General features: G+C 28.7%; 1 protein-coding gene across 6 annotated transcripts in view; it reads right to left on the bottom strand.

Annotated features, from left to right (window-relative positions):
- The window catches only part of LOC142321739 (uncharacterized), a 448,717-nt gene that overhangs the window by 1,746 nt on the left and 429,797 nt on the right, over positions 1-17,174 (bottom strand). For 5 of the 6 annotated variants that reach the window (XM_075360075.1, XM_075360074.1, XM_075360072.1 and 2 more), the window contains 3 exons: positions 15,289-15,435; positions 5,822-5,995; positions 5,279-5,336 (listed from right to left, as the gene is read on the bottom strand). In XM_075360075.1, the coding sequence (XP_075216190.1) occupies positions 5,279-5,336; positions 5,822-5,995; positions 15,289-15,435 (379 nt within the window). The remainder of the gene's footprint in view (positions 1-5,278; positions 5,337-5,821; positions 5,996-15,288; positions 15,436-17,174) is intronic. The other variant, XM_075360076.1, reaches the window with a different exon arrangement.

Below are 17,174 nucleotides of genomic sequence, written 5' to 3' on the forward strand. Positions count from 1 at the left end.
AATTAATGCATTTAAAGTTAAAATTTAAAAAAGCATAGTTAAAATTTTAAAACAGTCATGACTGTCTGGTCCTACTAGTATACTCTATTTTACTAGTATACTCTAGAGCATTGATTCCCAAAGTGGTCCAGGTGGACTCCCAGGGGTCCACGGGGGTCTACGTTGGCGTGGCAAAAAATGGGGGTTCACAATTCGTAAGTGGGGGTCCACGAAAATTCATCTGGTTTCGATAGTGAAGAACTAAAATGTTGGCTTGACTTTGCGTATCAATCTAGGCAGATAATGTTTTGAGAAGCTCAGTGACTGTTACTTGTAAAAACTTGCATATTCCATATTCAGTACAACGAACGTGTCGAGACTTGCAAAGCGCCGCCGCGCCCTCCGCAACGCTTGTTCAGACGTGCAAAGGGACGAAATACGACTTGTGGTATGTGTGCTAGCAATCTTGCATGAACTTGTTTGATTCTTCACTAATTTAATACGATTGCCATGGATAAAGGTTACTCATTTGTTTCCGAAATTTCGAAAAGTAAAGTGAATAGATGTTAGCGTTTGCCAGTGTCGGAAAAAGTAGTAAGTACTTACCTGCTTTTTTGTTATACTTACTTTTATTTCATTTATTGTTTATTTATTTATTTGACAATTTATTGTACGCGTCAGTAAACAAAAAATGCACAAATTACAAAAAATAAGTAGGTACAAAAGGCGAGGCTTATTCCTAAAAGAAATCTCTTCCAACCCACCTGCGATAAAGATATATTTATGTTGTAATAAGTATATTTGTAATGTTTGCGTGTAGTAGGTATGTATTAAAAATTAAATACTGAACAGAGCCATTATTAGAGACTTCCCTAAAAGAACAGAAAGCCGAGAAAGGTTGAACTTTTTATCCCTACTTTATTAGTAATATTTTTTTACCCGACTGTGTGGTGATTCACTAATAATTATATACATTTATACAACGTGTTACAGAATAAGGGTTACAACCGGGAAATGCTATGTTCAGGATCAGTTTTTAAGTCGATTCTAATAGTTTGTTTTTATATATCTGAAAAAAAATTTAAACCAAAAATTAATAAAAAATCAGTAAAAAGTGGTCAAATCACAATATTGAAATGTCGCGCACGGCGCGGTCAAAGCCGCGGGGCCCTACCTACATGACATCACAATATTGTAATGTGACCACTTTTTACTGTCTCCGTTTAAGGATTTATTCATTTTTGGTCTAAATTTTTTTTCAGATATATAAAAAAACTGTTGAAATACCTTAAAAACGTATCCTGAACATACCATTTCCTGGTTGTAACCCTTATTCTGTAACACGTTGTATATTTTTATAAATTGTACCTGTCTTTACATACTCGTAACGTGCATCAAAGTTATAAATAAATGATTAAAATTGCAGAGTTGTGATATCAAAATATTGGTTATTTAAAAGTATTTTCTACAGAATTTACAGAAATATATCAAAATATAATTAATGAAAAAATGTTTTACATCACATTAAAATCGGTTCAGCCATTTTCATAAAACTTTATTATGGATCTTACAGATTTATTGCTTTTAATAATTAGAATCAGTTTGCCGCTGGTACTTTATTTCATTGCAATAATTAATTAATCCTATTCTGTTAAAATAGTCATATCCTGTTATGTAAGACCGCCTTGAGATTACTAAAACAAAGTTTTTTTTTTATTTACCGGTAGGTAACCGATACAAAACATGGCTGAATCTAAGAAGAAATGTCGACTGTACAGTGTTGATTATTTAAAATTTGATAACAATAATAATTAATAGTGTAATGATTACATATTTGAATAAATGCAACACAAAAAATATACTATTTTTCTTTTGCTTTTTACCACTCTGAATGGGAAGTTTTCTAAATAAAATAAGTGAGAATTGATTGCTTTCTTGTGCTGTGAGTAGATGTCAAAAATGTAAAGTTGGATGGAAGCATTTTTTTTTTATTGGCCTACTTTACTTTTTTGACATCCACTCACAGCACAGTCAATCAAAAATTAACCAATCAATTCTCACTTTTTTTTCGGAAGCTGTTAGTTCGTGGAACTCAGCCGTAACGCAATTTTTCATAGGTAGATCTAATCTTCACATTTTCCGTCGACTGGAAATATGGTAGAAATGTAGCTCCGGGGGGTCCACCGGAACCAGCAAAATTTTAAAAGTGGTCTATGAGAAAAATAAGTTTGGGAACCTCTGCTCTAGAGTATACTAGTAGGACCAGATAATCATGATTGTTTTCAAATTTTAAGTATGATTTTTTTTAAATGCATTAATGCATTTTTTAAATGTTGTCTTTAAATGCATTAATTTTAACTCCTGATGATGGCTTCCAAGTAAGTCGAAAGATCTAAAGAACACATCAACTGCACATGCTGGTAAGGTCTAGGTATTAATTGTTAATTTATTTCTTTAATAAAACATTCTAATTTTAAGTATCATGTACATCAATACAGTAAGTTAATTTCTCATAATTTTTATGAGTGTTTTAATATATTCTGCATTGTTTTCTGTTTTTTCTTCAATTAAAATGAATTAAATTCATTATTAGTTTGTAAGATGTTTAAAAACTGATGGAACTCTAATCAGTATCATATATATATATATATATATATATATAAATTTTTTAATGAATTCAGAGTGACTAAGTACTACTGAAAAACCTTTCTTCCATCAATAGAAGACAGGACTCCTCTCCTGATAGTATTCAATGAATTCCTTTTCTCAAAGAAGTTTTTGGATCCACTATTGCATTCAATTCCAAGAACTGAGAATATAACCTGGGGTTTTTGGAACCCCAGAAAAGCCTACAGAAAGAAAGAAAGATGCATTTGTTCGCTTAGCCCTAGTAAGGAAGTAACTGTCCTACTGGTCAACAGATGATAACTAACATGACATCAAAAACAGAGAGGTCAATTGCTGTGGTATCTATCAAAGGAAGTAGGGATCAATTACAAAAAGAGATTTCTGCACACACAGGCTGACTTCACACAGACCTTTGTTAATCAAGTTATAAAAGAAAACTGGTTCTCTAACCAGCTTTTTAATAATCAAGTAATCAAACAATTAACCATTCTTTTACAACTACCAGACAGATAAATCTGACTAGCTATCCTGTAAATAAAGCTACTACCACAATGCTAATTAATCTTACTCACAGTTGATAGTATGCTGAAATACTCTACAACAAACAATAAATCATGATTTCATTTGACTGCAATGTGATAGTGGTCAATGAAAAACCAACCTAAAATACATAATCCATTTAAAAGATATAGCTAATAAAGTATAACTCTGCAATAATGTGATTAGTACAGTAACTATAAGGTCTCTACAGGAACATAAGTCCTGGTAGAAAAAAAAATTAATAAAAAAAACAAATGAGAATAGCATTTGGACTGATTTATAAATCCTTTACACAAGAATCAAATATTATTTTCTTATCTTACACAGTATGTACAAGGAACCAGTATTTTTATACATAAAATATAAATTCACTAGCATTTGCTTACAGGCAGTATTTAGGACTATTTTAGTATTTTGAACACCATTTTAGTATTTCAGTATTTTGAACCTATAATATAGAACAGTGTATAGGTAATTCTTGTTACTATCAACTGGGAATAATAATTTATGTTTTACCAACATATTTCTAACATTAAAGAGTTTTATATATATTAAACGAAATTTAAACCACCAAAATCCAGTAAATAGAAAAGTTAAACTTACCATAATATTTTGAAATTATGAACAATTCTGAAAATTCTGCTGTCCAGAAGTGGACAGCAGAATTAATATGGTAAGTTTTATCTATTTACTCTGTTTTGGTGGTTTAAATTTCATTTAATATTAAATTTTATTCACACAGTAGTCAATAAGTTAATGAATTATTTGAATTTTCAAAAAAAAAAGAGATATATAGGTGTGGATCAAATATAAACGAGACTTTTCATTCTGAGCGGGTAAGTTTTAAGGGAGTGGGCGGCCACTTCTAGAATGCATTGGTGGAATGTCAGAAGTGGGAAGACCAGGTGGTGTCCAAATTGGTTCAGACCAGTTTGGCAGTAGCACTCACGATGTCAGAGCAACAGGTGCATCCTTCCACTGTGCAATGCATTATCATTACATTTTTCACTCATGAAGGCCACTGGAGATTCTGCAAAATATGACAACACAGTCTGAGGATCAAACTCTGTCAAGGGATCATGTGTTTGCCTGGCATAAGGAGTTGAAAGAAGGATACCAACGGGTTGAAAATGAGGAACTTGATCACTGTCCTTGGACCAGCATTACGGAGGAGAACATTTGCATGATTCATGGACTTTACGTGATCGACATCTGTCAGTTTCTGAAATTGCATCACAGGTTAGAATAAGTTTTGGAAGTAGTCAAACAATCATGACAAAAGACCTAGGGTTCAGTAAACTGTGTGCCAGGTGGTACCTCCGCATATATATATATATATATATATTGTTTTTTTCAATAGTGCAAGTGTAAGAATATATTATATAGGTCCATATGTGTATGTGTCATGACTATTATACTTCCAGCTACATATTGATGATGTTCAGAGCTTTCACACATGTCTATCTACCATAAATTTCATTATAACCTATCAAATGCACAAAAATATTATAATGTTTTTTTTTACTATTGTTTATATATCTTATCCCATATTTATGAGGACTTGTAATGTAACATATTTCCAACAACTTTGATTATTATTTTCTGAAAAATAATAATCAAAATATAGCAACCAAAAGAATAAAAAAATATAGCAACCAAAAGAATAACAAGTGCATTAATAATGAAGAAGAAAAATGCATTAGAATATAAATCAAACAGACAACAGAATAAAATTACACATACGCTTGAAAACAAAAAATAAGTTGTCAAATATAATTGATGAACGTGAAGATGTTACCTATCATTAAATTACATGTATATTTAATTATGGCTGATTTTCACAAAAAATTCAGCAAATAAGTTTTTATGTCTGAACCGATTTTGCAAGCCTTAATACTGAAGTTTCAGAAAGAACTGGACAATGATGCCTATCAGAGCTATAATTTTTAAAAAATATATTCCTAAGAACAAAATGTCTCTACAATTTGTAATATCCACTAAATATATATCCACATGGATTTATCTAGACTTTCCTTTAAATGACTACATTTATTGCAATTTCCTCTCCTCTAAATATTTTAATGGGTTTCGTTACACTGAAATACTTCACTTTACGCATTAACATACATACCTGTGGATTTCATGGTCACTTTCAACATGCATTGTCGATTCCTGAACAAGATCTGAACCTGTAACATAAAATTTACTTAATTTAAAGAACCACATTAAAACTTCAACAACAAATATTATATAATAAAATATCACAATACAAAAAAACATATTCTAAAATTAAATAGTATTTTTAATAAAATAATCCAACACACCAACAAAGAGTTCCTAAAATAAGGATTAATTTAGTGAATGGTGTAAAGTCAAGTCCTTTAAAAACTTGAAGTCCCAAAAAACCTGAGAGCATCAAATGAATTAGAAGAAAAAATTAAATCTCAGCTCGATATTAATCAATCCATGATTAAGTAGCATAATTTCTATACTGCAGAACTTAAACTAGCATTAGTTAGTTCTCAATCTAGGTAAAACATGAATTCAAAAATTTCAAAAGCCTAATTATTAAAATAAAATAACACAGAAATATAATCACAATCACAAAAATAAGAATAAAACAAACTGATTATTAAACATTCAGCAGTGCAAAATGTGCATTTTTTAAACTGACCAGTATCCGATAGGTCAGCACCCTCATGAACAGCAACATCTGATCCGCTGGAGCTGCCAAGAGTTTTGTGTTTTCCAGAGGTAGGCCTTTCATAAGTGCTGCCTCTTCTCTTATGACATCCATCGGCAGCGCAGTCACTGTCTGAATCACTACTGACACAAGGTCCCATTCCCCCTAATGCACATATACACACACAAACATAAAGTCACACAAGCTGTAGCAGTGTCATGCAAAGCTTAGCAGATATGCATAATTTTTATTAAAATACATAACACATTTTAATCCTGGAAGCAGTAACTGTCAACTTTTTGACAGCTATGGGATGTATTTTAAAATGCAAATGGAAACATAGCACTTCCACTTTCCATAATACTTGTTACTTCTATTTTGAGAATTTCTGGAGAACGTCTGTAGATGTTGTGACATATTGCTTGTTACTTTTAGTCTAAATGAACAGAATCTTTATCAATATATTTGTATTTAAAAATAATAATGTAGTGGCCATTGATGGTGATGGTTAAAACTAACCTCAATTTCATTAAGAAATTTTTTTACTGTTAGCATCATATAAATTGCAATTATTTACATCTTATTAGCAAAAATTAATCATGAATAATTAAAAGAAGCGAATTTATATTATATGAATTTAGTGGTAGTGACACTAACAGTGCACATTTTCTGGATATTACCAAATCACATTGAATCAAATTATGAGTGGTGTTTACTTCTGAAAGCATTTCAGGTTATTCAACAGATAACAATAACAATTTACGTATTTATAATAACAGTATGTATGTTAAAGTAGTCCTGTAAGCCCAGAAAATAAGAAAAACCTAGAATTTTTTTACCCAGGGTAAATGCACCTGCTAACATGCCACTACAGAACTCTCCTCCTGCTATAAATTAGAATTAATCTTTGAGGCATTTCAGTATTCTGAAATTTTATGTAACTATTCATCATAATAACCCAAGTTCTAAAAAACCACATCTTTTTTTAAATCTTTCCAGTTGTAAATTTTCAATTTGATTCTAAAAACAAATTTTGTTTCATACATTTTTTTTAACATTTTAACTTTCTCAATTCTCTCAGGCATGATATATTTACATTTATAAAATTATATAATAAAAATAAGAAAAAAATAATAATCAAAGTTATTATTATTAGCCACGAAATGATATACCTTTAATAATGTACTCTTAATATTACTAGTTATGTTAACATACAAAATAATCAAAACTATTTATTTAAAAGATACTTTCCAAAATTCAATAAATACTGGACGTAATTTACTACTTTGCTTCTAGGGTTAATAAAAATTACTGAATGATTGTGAGTTTCACATTTTCTAAATGATAATTATGATTAGTTAAAACAACACTTAAGATTTCAAACTATATTAATCATGTCTGTGCACATACACATATACATGCATACATACATACGCACATACGCACATACGCACATACGCACACACACACACACACACACACACACACACACACACACACACACACACACACACACACACACACACACACACAAGTTTAACATTTTCATAGTATAAGTTGACTGAAATCAAAATTACTTCAGTCAAATGACTCTTTTAAGTGTCTATTTTACTTTACTGCATACTCCTAAAAAAAAATTATTTTTGTTGCCAACAGAATTGATTGTGATACCATATGGTCTAATAACAGTTTATTTCTTATAATAATCTGCTATTTACTGGTAAATATAAACTTCTATTTGACACATTTATTTTCAGTGATTAAATAAGACCCCAAATTTTCCATAAAATTTAAATTAAGAACAAATTTTAATTCTTTAAAACAGTTTGTAAACTAGAAAAATGCAATCATTGGTGTTTTTATTATTATTATTACTATTTTTAAAAAAAAATTAAAGTAAAATCTAAATAAAATATGTTACAACAGAAAACAAATACCAGAATTAAGAAAAATCATAAAGCTTCATATTAAGGTTATAAACCAAAATTACTGGTGTATTATTTATACATTTATCTATACATATATATTATCTATACACATATTTCGTTGTTATTTAATGTTCTATATTTGATTATAAAACCAATTAAAATAAAATCACTGTAACTTTATAAAATTTACATAATCAATTATTATCTCCAATACTCTGGAATTCTAGAGACACTTTTCATAGCTAACCTGGAGATAGTTTTCTGAACATTAAAACGTTATTTTTCAATTCATTGCCACTGATCCCTAATACACCTATAACGAGTATGTTAATTTTGTGCAGGTGCTTAGCTAAATATCTTTGATTAATAAGTCAGTAACTCTATCAACCAATGAACTTCTTTCAGTTTTTATACAGTAATTGGCTATATATCAGCTATAATCAATATCAGCTGACAATGGTTTAGATTCATTTTATAAAACCAGTTAAACTGGATTTACAAATCTCATACTGTGTACGAACTGTACCGCTACTGTGTCGTGACTGTTTCAAATGAAAAATGGTCTAAACTACTTTAAATCCTTAAACAGGCTGTTTTCAATTTACACATGTAGGACTGTACACATGCCATGCTCAGACCATATGCTCGACTGTTTCGAAGAGGATTCATCAAGATTGTGATATACAACAGTCTCACATTTAACCATTTTTCATGTCAGATTTTTAACATTTCCGTTAATTTTTGCTTGCACTAGAGCTTCTTATCGCATTAACTTGCCATGGAACCTTTCCAAAATAATCACTGAATTTTCTATGAACTTCCATGGCTTCTGTGGTACCATGACCTCAAACATTTGGAATGGAAGTAGGTCAGATTCGGAATTGTCAAACAAAAACTGAAAATTCTATTCGTGAAGGAAATTATATAGAACACAACCAGAGACTGTAACTTTTTCTATGTTTTCAGGTTTAAACTGAAAATTCCCATAGAATACTCAAAATCTTTGCACCAGTTGGCCAAAAGCATTTTCTGAGATATGCCAAGCTCTTGACAGACAATTATTAAATATTTTTTGATTTTCATTATTCTGCAACAAAGATTTTGGATAGGGTTGCAGTAAATATTTCTTAAGAGGAAAACTTTGTCTCCCACCAGCACAAAAGGAAATGGATCTGATGTTCCTGGTAGTGGTTTTAGTGGAGGTATATGCAGCGTTCCTTGTTCCAGATGCTGAACTGATTCGAGGTTCTAAGAATATTGCCATTACTAGATTTCCCATACCCTCCTACATCCTCAACTACAAACTTGTAATTTGCATCAACTATAGCCAAAAACACTATTGAACAGAAACCTTTGTAATTAAAATACAGTGAACCAATATTTGGAGGTGCTTGTATCACTACATTCTCATCAATTGCACCAATGCAATTTGGGAATGGCCAATAATATTTAAATTCTTCTCCAATTTTCTGTATAAATTATGAACCAAATAAGTTTTTATTTTTTTGTTTTCTTCCGTTGTTCTTCTTGTACAAGCTCATATAAGCAGCAGGCAATAATTACATCCTCTTCGTCTCGATCCATGACACTACATTTCCACCTACAAACGAAAGAGAGCTAATGAGCTAAAAGAAAATAAGGATGGAAGGAATATGAACACAGTGTTTCAACAACAGTAATTGGAGTTTGGTACGAGCACAGTACCACATGTGTATATTGAGACGGTCGAAGACAGTTATGACACGGTAGCGGTGTAGTATGCGCACAGTACTACACGTATAAATCCATCTTCACATAATAAAAATTTTAACTCTTATGTCTGAAGTGCTTTTGGTTCTATACCCCACTTCTTTGATTAAATATCATGGAAAATCAATTTATGTACAAAACTGTCACTATATTAGAAATGTACAACATGCAAGATATTAAAAAAAAATGTTATCCCAGTTTTTATTGTGATATCTGTCATATATTAACCCACACCTGTTAAAACAACCACCAGCATGCTCAACTAACTGATAAGTAATTACTTTAATGGCTCTGAGAAGAACTGATTCAAAGAAGCCATTAATTCTTTGAGTCAGTTGAGTTGAGTTAGCTTCTTTGAGAAACAATAAGAAAGGGAAACAACATAGAGAAAGAAAATTAACAAGAGAATATAACATTATAAAAATAAATTAACAGAAAAAAAAATTACTTACAATATCAAAAGATTAATATAATTATTGAAGTTTAAAATAATTAAAATTTGTTTTAGTTTAATTTGCCTGGTGCTTTTTTAATTTGCTGCTCTCATGTGCCAACTCAACTTTTTTTTTTTTAATCGATATGATTTTCTGGTAGCATTTCTTAATTAAAAACCTTGTTAGTTGTTTTTCAGCCAACTCTGGACTTGAATCAAGTAATTTTTAAGAATGTTACTAATGTAAGATGCATTAAGTCTATATGCAAGATTAAATTAAAAACAAAATGTAAATTTTTAATTGAAAGTATTAGGAGTTTAGATGGAAGGCATCAAAAACAAATGAGGTGCAGATGGTTAACCGTTTATAAATCTGAAGACCATTAAGCCAAATCTAATGGAGTAGGTTTTTAGATCTGTAATTTGAATTTTGTCGATTTTTGTAGTTTTTTAGAAAACTCAACAGCTGTTAAGTTAGTTTTATATATAAATATATATATATATATATATATATATATACACATATGATTGACGTTCTAAGACATTTTATTTTTGTAGAAATTATTAATTTTGTCAAATCCGTGAATCTGCAAAGATTATCAAAATGAATTAACTACTAATTGTTCATTCTACCTTCAAGCAATTTGATTTACATAAACATAAATCAATAATTCTAAACTTAATTAAAGCTTGAAATGGATCATGAAAATTGGACAAAGAATTTTAAGTTATTATGATACTTTGTCAACTTTTTTGGGGAGGAAGTTGTTATATGTGACCACGGAAGAAATGAGCTTAGGAAATCAAAATTTCTCATCTATAAAAACACATGAAATTAAAAATGTTGTATAGAAAAAAATTATTTTCATAATATTATTTTACTTAGCATTTTTCATTAATAAAACAATTATTAACTGTTGTAAGCAGAATTGGATATCGGGTTTTTCAATTCAATAACCTTTATTGAGACTTTGTCAAAAGTGAAAAAGATTTGTCAACAACCATTAAATATTCCTTATGTTGAAATTTATGTGTTGTGCATTATATATAAGAAAACAAAATCTGTTGTTTTCCATTCTACATATACTGTAAGTGAAGTCTATCAAAATGACAATTCTGGTAAATCTTATTTACATGAAAGTGAATACATGCAGTTTTAACCTCATGATTACAGACTAACTCACATTTGCTTTCTACATACCTTTATCCATAAATATTACAAAATAAATAAACATATTCAGAATAAAATCACACAAAAATTCAATAAAATCTATGTAAAATTTGTAATAAAAAATATTAAAAAAAATTAAATCATATTAATAAACTTACATTATATACATATATAAATATTTGGGGATTGGTTTCTGTTCCTACAATAAAATTTGATGCAAAACTTTTGAGGGATTTTTTTCTGATAAGCTTTATTAGGGCCAATGTTGATTAAGGACATGCAGTGTACCTTAATAGTCTTTTTTTTTTTAAGTAATGAACTAAAAATGGAAAATTCTGAAATTGTTAAGACCAACATGTGGTAAATTCTCTTCCATCCTCCGTAGAATTTTCAAAGAATGATGGTCAACCATTTGGAAATAAAACTACTCTAGTAGCAATACTTTGGAAAAATCCACCAACATTAAATAGTGCAGATGAGAAAGAATTCTGGAGAGCAATTTACTTTCCAGGAGATGGAACCTCTTGGAAAAACTTCAAAATTTAAATGTACATTAAAGTTCTTTTGGAACAATTAATTTAAATCCTCTTTTAAAGGTAGATAAACTGAAAAATATCTTAAAACCTTTAGATCTATTTAAAGTCTCCATATTATTTAGCAGTCTAGGAAACAAGATCTAGATGAAGACTATTTTGAATCTAAAGGATACAATATTCTAAAAGGTAAACTAGGTAGAATATCAATGCATACCATGCCACAGCTTGGAAACTGCATTTATCATAAATAAAGAATTTCTAAATCCTGTAACAAGTTTAGAATTCCCCTCTGACAGATTATCCTTTTTAAGAGTAATGTATGTAAAACAAATATACACTTTAATCAATGCCCAAACTCCAATAAATGAATATTATGAAAGAAACCAAAGATAGTAAGTCAAAGATAGTTAGGATCTCTTCCACATAGAAACCTCTAAAATTCTCCAGAATCTGAATGTAGATTTGAATCATAATTTAATGAGAATAAAAGAAGTTTACCCCAAATAGAAAGCAGCAACTCCCAAAGAATACAAAAATATAAAATAGAAGAATTAAAATTAAATAAATAAATGAAAGAAAACTATCAACAAGAAATTAAAAGATAAATTCCCCTGTTTGGTCAAAAATATCTTATATTCAAATTCAAGCAACAGAAAAAACAATCTTTCTGGCCACACAAAAGAAACATAGATTGCAAGATGGAAGCTGCGAAGAAGCTCTTTTCAAAAACTTCAAACTCTGGAAAAAGGAACTCCATCAAAAACCCAGATGAGTTCAAGAACTTTAAACAACAAAGAAAGAAAATATCTGAAGTTTTAAAGAAAAGAGGAGACGTCAAGAAACAACAACCAAACAAAATAAAAGAAGTCTTCAGGAAGAATACACAAGACTTCTACCAAATATTTTAATCCAAATTAAAGGGTTACCAAGTTTGGAGTGTATGTTTTAAAAATTGAAACTGGAGATTAATCTATAGTAACAAAGGTTTGGCTAAGAAGTACATTGAGGAATTATTAAATTGTAAATCTCTCAAAGAATGCACAATGTTAGCTTAATTAAAATGAGTTTAAGAAACTAGAGAATTAGCTTTATTTGGAGTTGGTTCACTCTCTACTTTTACCTTTTAGGGTTCAAATTTTTAAAATGATTCTATTGTAAATGCCTGAACGTTAAAATTCTATCCCAAACTACTTTAAGTGTTTTGAATTTAAACATTAAATTATTTAATTTAAAAAAAAAAATACTTGGAAGGAAGAGAAATTCATACATTTCTCTTAGGTTTCCCATCAGAAAATATAAGATAAAATACAAAAGTTAAAATACTTTTTTTAAAGAGACAATGGAAACCTGAATATCTTATAATTTATAATTTTTGGTAACAATAAGAGAGTATTTTTTTTTTTTATATAATTCTCTCCGTCAAACACAACAAATAACTTTTTTTTAAACTAATTCAGTGACAATAAAACAATAATTCAATGAAAATAAAACAAATACATAAGAAAAAACATGGGATCTTTTTCAAAATTCCTCCCCCAAGAAAAAAACACTTAATTTTTTAACCAATCGAACAAATATCAATGTATTTCTAATATCCAATAAGAATTAGGTGGGAATATGCATGTTTCAAAATAAAAAATAAAAATTCTAACTTAATCTAGACTCGCTAACCGAACGCTTAATCTAACCAAACTTTAGCCTACACTCGCTTCATTTACTAACCTTACTAATTAACAATAATGCTTTGAATATTTAAATAATAAATTCATAATTATTGCAATTATTTATTATTTAAATAATCATAATATTACTCTTAATTAGTTGAGGATAGCGAGTGAAGCAGGCATAGGTTAAGTTTGGATAGATTAATAAATTTGTAATAAATTCAATAATTACAATTATTTATCATTTAATAATGAAAACATTACTGTTAATTAATCGAGGTTAGCGATCAAAGCGAGCATAGGGTAAGTTTGGTTGATTATATTTATAATTTCTATCTATAACTATAAGCAATAATGCTTACATTTTTAATTTGTAAAATATTTTAATGTGTAGAATGTTTGAAATGACTGATATAAAAGAGCATGTTATTGTGTTTTCGGGTTGTTGGGTTATTTCTCCAACCTGGTTATTGTCAAGAAATATTGATTTTCTTGCTATTTTGAAACACACATACTCCCACCTAATTCTTATTTGATATTAAAAATACATCGATTTTCAGCCCAAAATTTAGTGTTTTTTTTTTGGTTTTTTTTGGGGGGTGGGGGAATTCCAAAAAAGATCCAAAACATGTAATAACAATACAGGATACATAATAACAACACAGAAAAACTTCATTTTAACACAACACAAGCAGTAGTGTTCAAAATATTACTATATAACAAAAGCAAAATGAAAACAATACGTTTCACATTTTTCTTATTTGGAGCTTGAAACAAAGACACAAAACATAAACTTTAACGTAGCATTTCACACACTATAAACAATATGAGATTGATTAAATATATGTACATGTGTACACATTTTATAAAAAATATTAATGCTCATTAAATAAACGGTAATAGAGGAATTATCTTACTTGTAATTGAAAATGTGTGAAGGAAAAATAAAAATTAAATTATGACAAAGTTTTTACACTTACATATAACTTAAAACAATGGTACTTTTCAAAAAGCACATCACTAAACAATTTTTTTTAACATAACAATACAATTTTAAAGAGTTTGTTTCTTTATTTATTTTTTATGATAAAGTAAGCATCTCTACTTACCATTTATTTTATAATTATTCTATAATAGTAGACAAATTTTCTATTAGAAAAAGGAATAGACTTGCTAAGACCCATTGAAATATAATAGAGAAATAAGAAAAAAAAAAAATATATATATATATATATTATATGTATAAGTATATTTAGCACAGTTAGTAATCGGCCAAAAGTGTAATTTTGAGATTCACTGGAAAATCTATTTTAGGGGTCTCCAAGTACAGAAAAGTGGTTTTCACAACAATGTCTGTACGTCTACAGTATCTATGTACAGAAATACAGCCTGAACAGTTTGTCCTATTTTGTAAGCGAGTATAATTCAGCACAATATCTATAGATGATTTTTTTTTTAATTTAGGGATATAGCTTACATTGCAAAAGAAGAAAAAATTCAGTCTAAAGAAGAAAAAATGACTAATATAATTATGCTGAAATTTTACACAAGGTACTCATTTAAGATATAATTTGACTAAAAAAAATACTGCCCTATGTAGAGTAAAGAGTGGTATGTGGAATTTTCTCATCAGGAATATAATTTTAAAATATTATTTAACCAAAAATCACCATTTTACTGTGTTGGTTTACATAAAAGTAAGACAACTGTCCATTCTTACTAACAAATGAATAATAATAATTTTTTATGGAGTTTTAATAAACAATTCAAAATTAATACTTTAAAAAGTTACAAAGTTAATACTTTAAAATTTTTAAAATACAGTATTAAATGTAAAGATGAAAGTATTAAATAAAATATAGATATAAGGAACAACAAGAAACATATAACTGAAATCAATAAAATATTAACAAAGTAATATTAAGAAAACGTTCATACTTGTGGATTTACATAAAAATAATCATCATTTTTCTATACCTTGTGATGTTGATAACTCCTTTGCTGATAGTTCACCTTCCATTGATGATGATCTCCAAAGATTTTGGCTTGGGGGCATATTCTGTGAACCTTCCCACTGTTGTAAACCATTATCTGTTACTGATACTAAGTCGTGTGAACCCCAACCTAAAAATTATTTATTTATATAGTCAGTTAGATAAATAAAGATTATTATTATTTATTTATAATTATTTAAAATAACAATATAAACAGTCTAGAAATGTTTATAATAAAAATTAATATCTATATAGATGCTCATTTCAAAATTTAAATAATTATCAGTTTATGTTAAAAATAATTATAAACATAAAAACAAGTATAAAAAGATAAAAAACAAATCTTTAAGCTAAATAAATTTTAAAATAATCAACAGTAATAAAGAACCAAAAACCAAAAATACTAAAAGAACCAAAGATTTCTACTGATACTTGTGAATTAAACAACATAATTGAAAAATAAATACAACAAAAAAATAATAAATAAATATTATACTTGCAGACAGTACAAACTATTTAGGATAGGGAAAAATAAACAATGAACTTAAAATTAAGGAAATTATTTATTTTAAGTCTTTTAAAAGATAATCCAGATTATCTTAAGGAAATTATGCATTCCTAAATGCATAATGCAATCATCTAAATGATAATGCAAATTCCTATTTTAAAGAAATGTAAGTGCTATACTAGATAAAAATAAAATCATCTTTTATTTTCTACAACCAATAATTATTTATTTTTACTTCCTTATATGAAGTAAAGGAAGAATTGTACTCATGAAAAATTTCAGTTTTCAGATTTCAACGGAAATATCCATTTTGACCACCCCTGAGTCCACTCTTGACTAGTTTCGGCATGATGTCGTATGTACATACAAATGTATGTATTTCACATAACTCAAAAATGATTAGCCGTAGAATGTTGAAATTTTGTATTTATGACTGACTGTTGTAACATCTACTTGTGCACCTCCTCTTTTGATTGCAATCGACTGGGCCAAAAATGTATATACAGGGGTTTCAATTTTGAAACATTGGGATTTTGGACTTTTACTTAACTGCAGTAATAAGCCCTTGTTGAGAGCTTTTGAACGATATATCATAAGTGGTACTTATTTTCATTGGTTCCAGAGTTATAGCCAAATAAAATTTTAATTAATGAAATATTTGAATCTTATAAGGAGATGGCACATTGGTTCGAATCCAACTTCATATACATATACGTTCTTTAAATCAGAAGTTATTAGTGAAAGTGAAATAAAATTTTATGAACTTCTCATTTTAATTCAAAGATTTTTACAATCAGAGATATTAATAAAATTAATATATTTAAATTTAAAAAAAAGTTAAGAATAATATATATATATGAAGTCGGATTCAAACTGATGTGTGCATGGTTACAGCCCTGACACGTTCTCATTTACACCACATATCTACTGGAGTGACATGAAACAAAATTAATATGTAAACTAATATAAAATGCTAAAGACATTTTTAGGGCCCTTTTTCTTGAGTATAACTGAATATTGCAAGTTAGTATTTCGTAATGAAGACATGTAAACAGTGTACTATTCCACACAAGCAATATGGTTCAAATTGTCCATGCCTTCCCCTTGTTGGCTACAGTAATATGGATGTAGGTGCCTTATACTGATTAGATAGATATAAGACGTGCATTTAATTAAAGAGTAATAAAGGAACTTTGATTCTATCCTAATATTTCAGGTAAGATTGTTGAATTAATAATTATATAAATATTTGATGCTAATAAAAATTAATATTTTAGCAATTGTGTAACTGTCCACTTTATTCAAGAACTGGAGGATTATATCTCATTTTCAAATGAAATAAGTTTAAATGAAGTGCAGCA

Source organism: Lycorma delicatula, chromosome 3 (assembly GCF_047948215.1).
Source record: "Lycorma delicatula isolate Av1 chromosome 3, ASM4794821v1, whole genome shotgun sequence".
Lineage (NCBI taxonomy): Eukaryota > Metazoa > Arthropoda > Insecta > Hemiptera > Fulgoridae > Lycorma > Lycorma delicatula.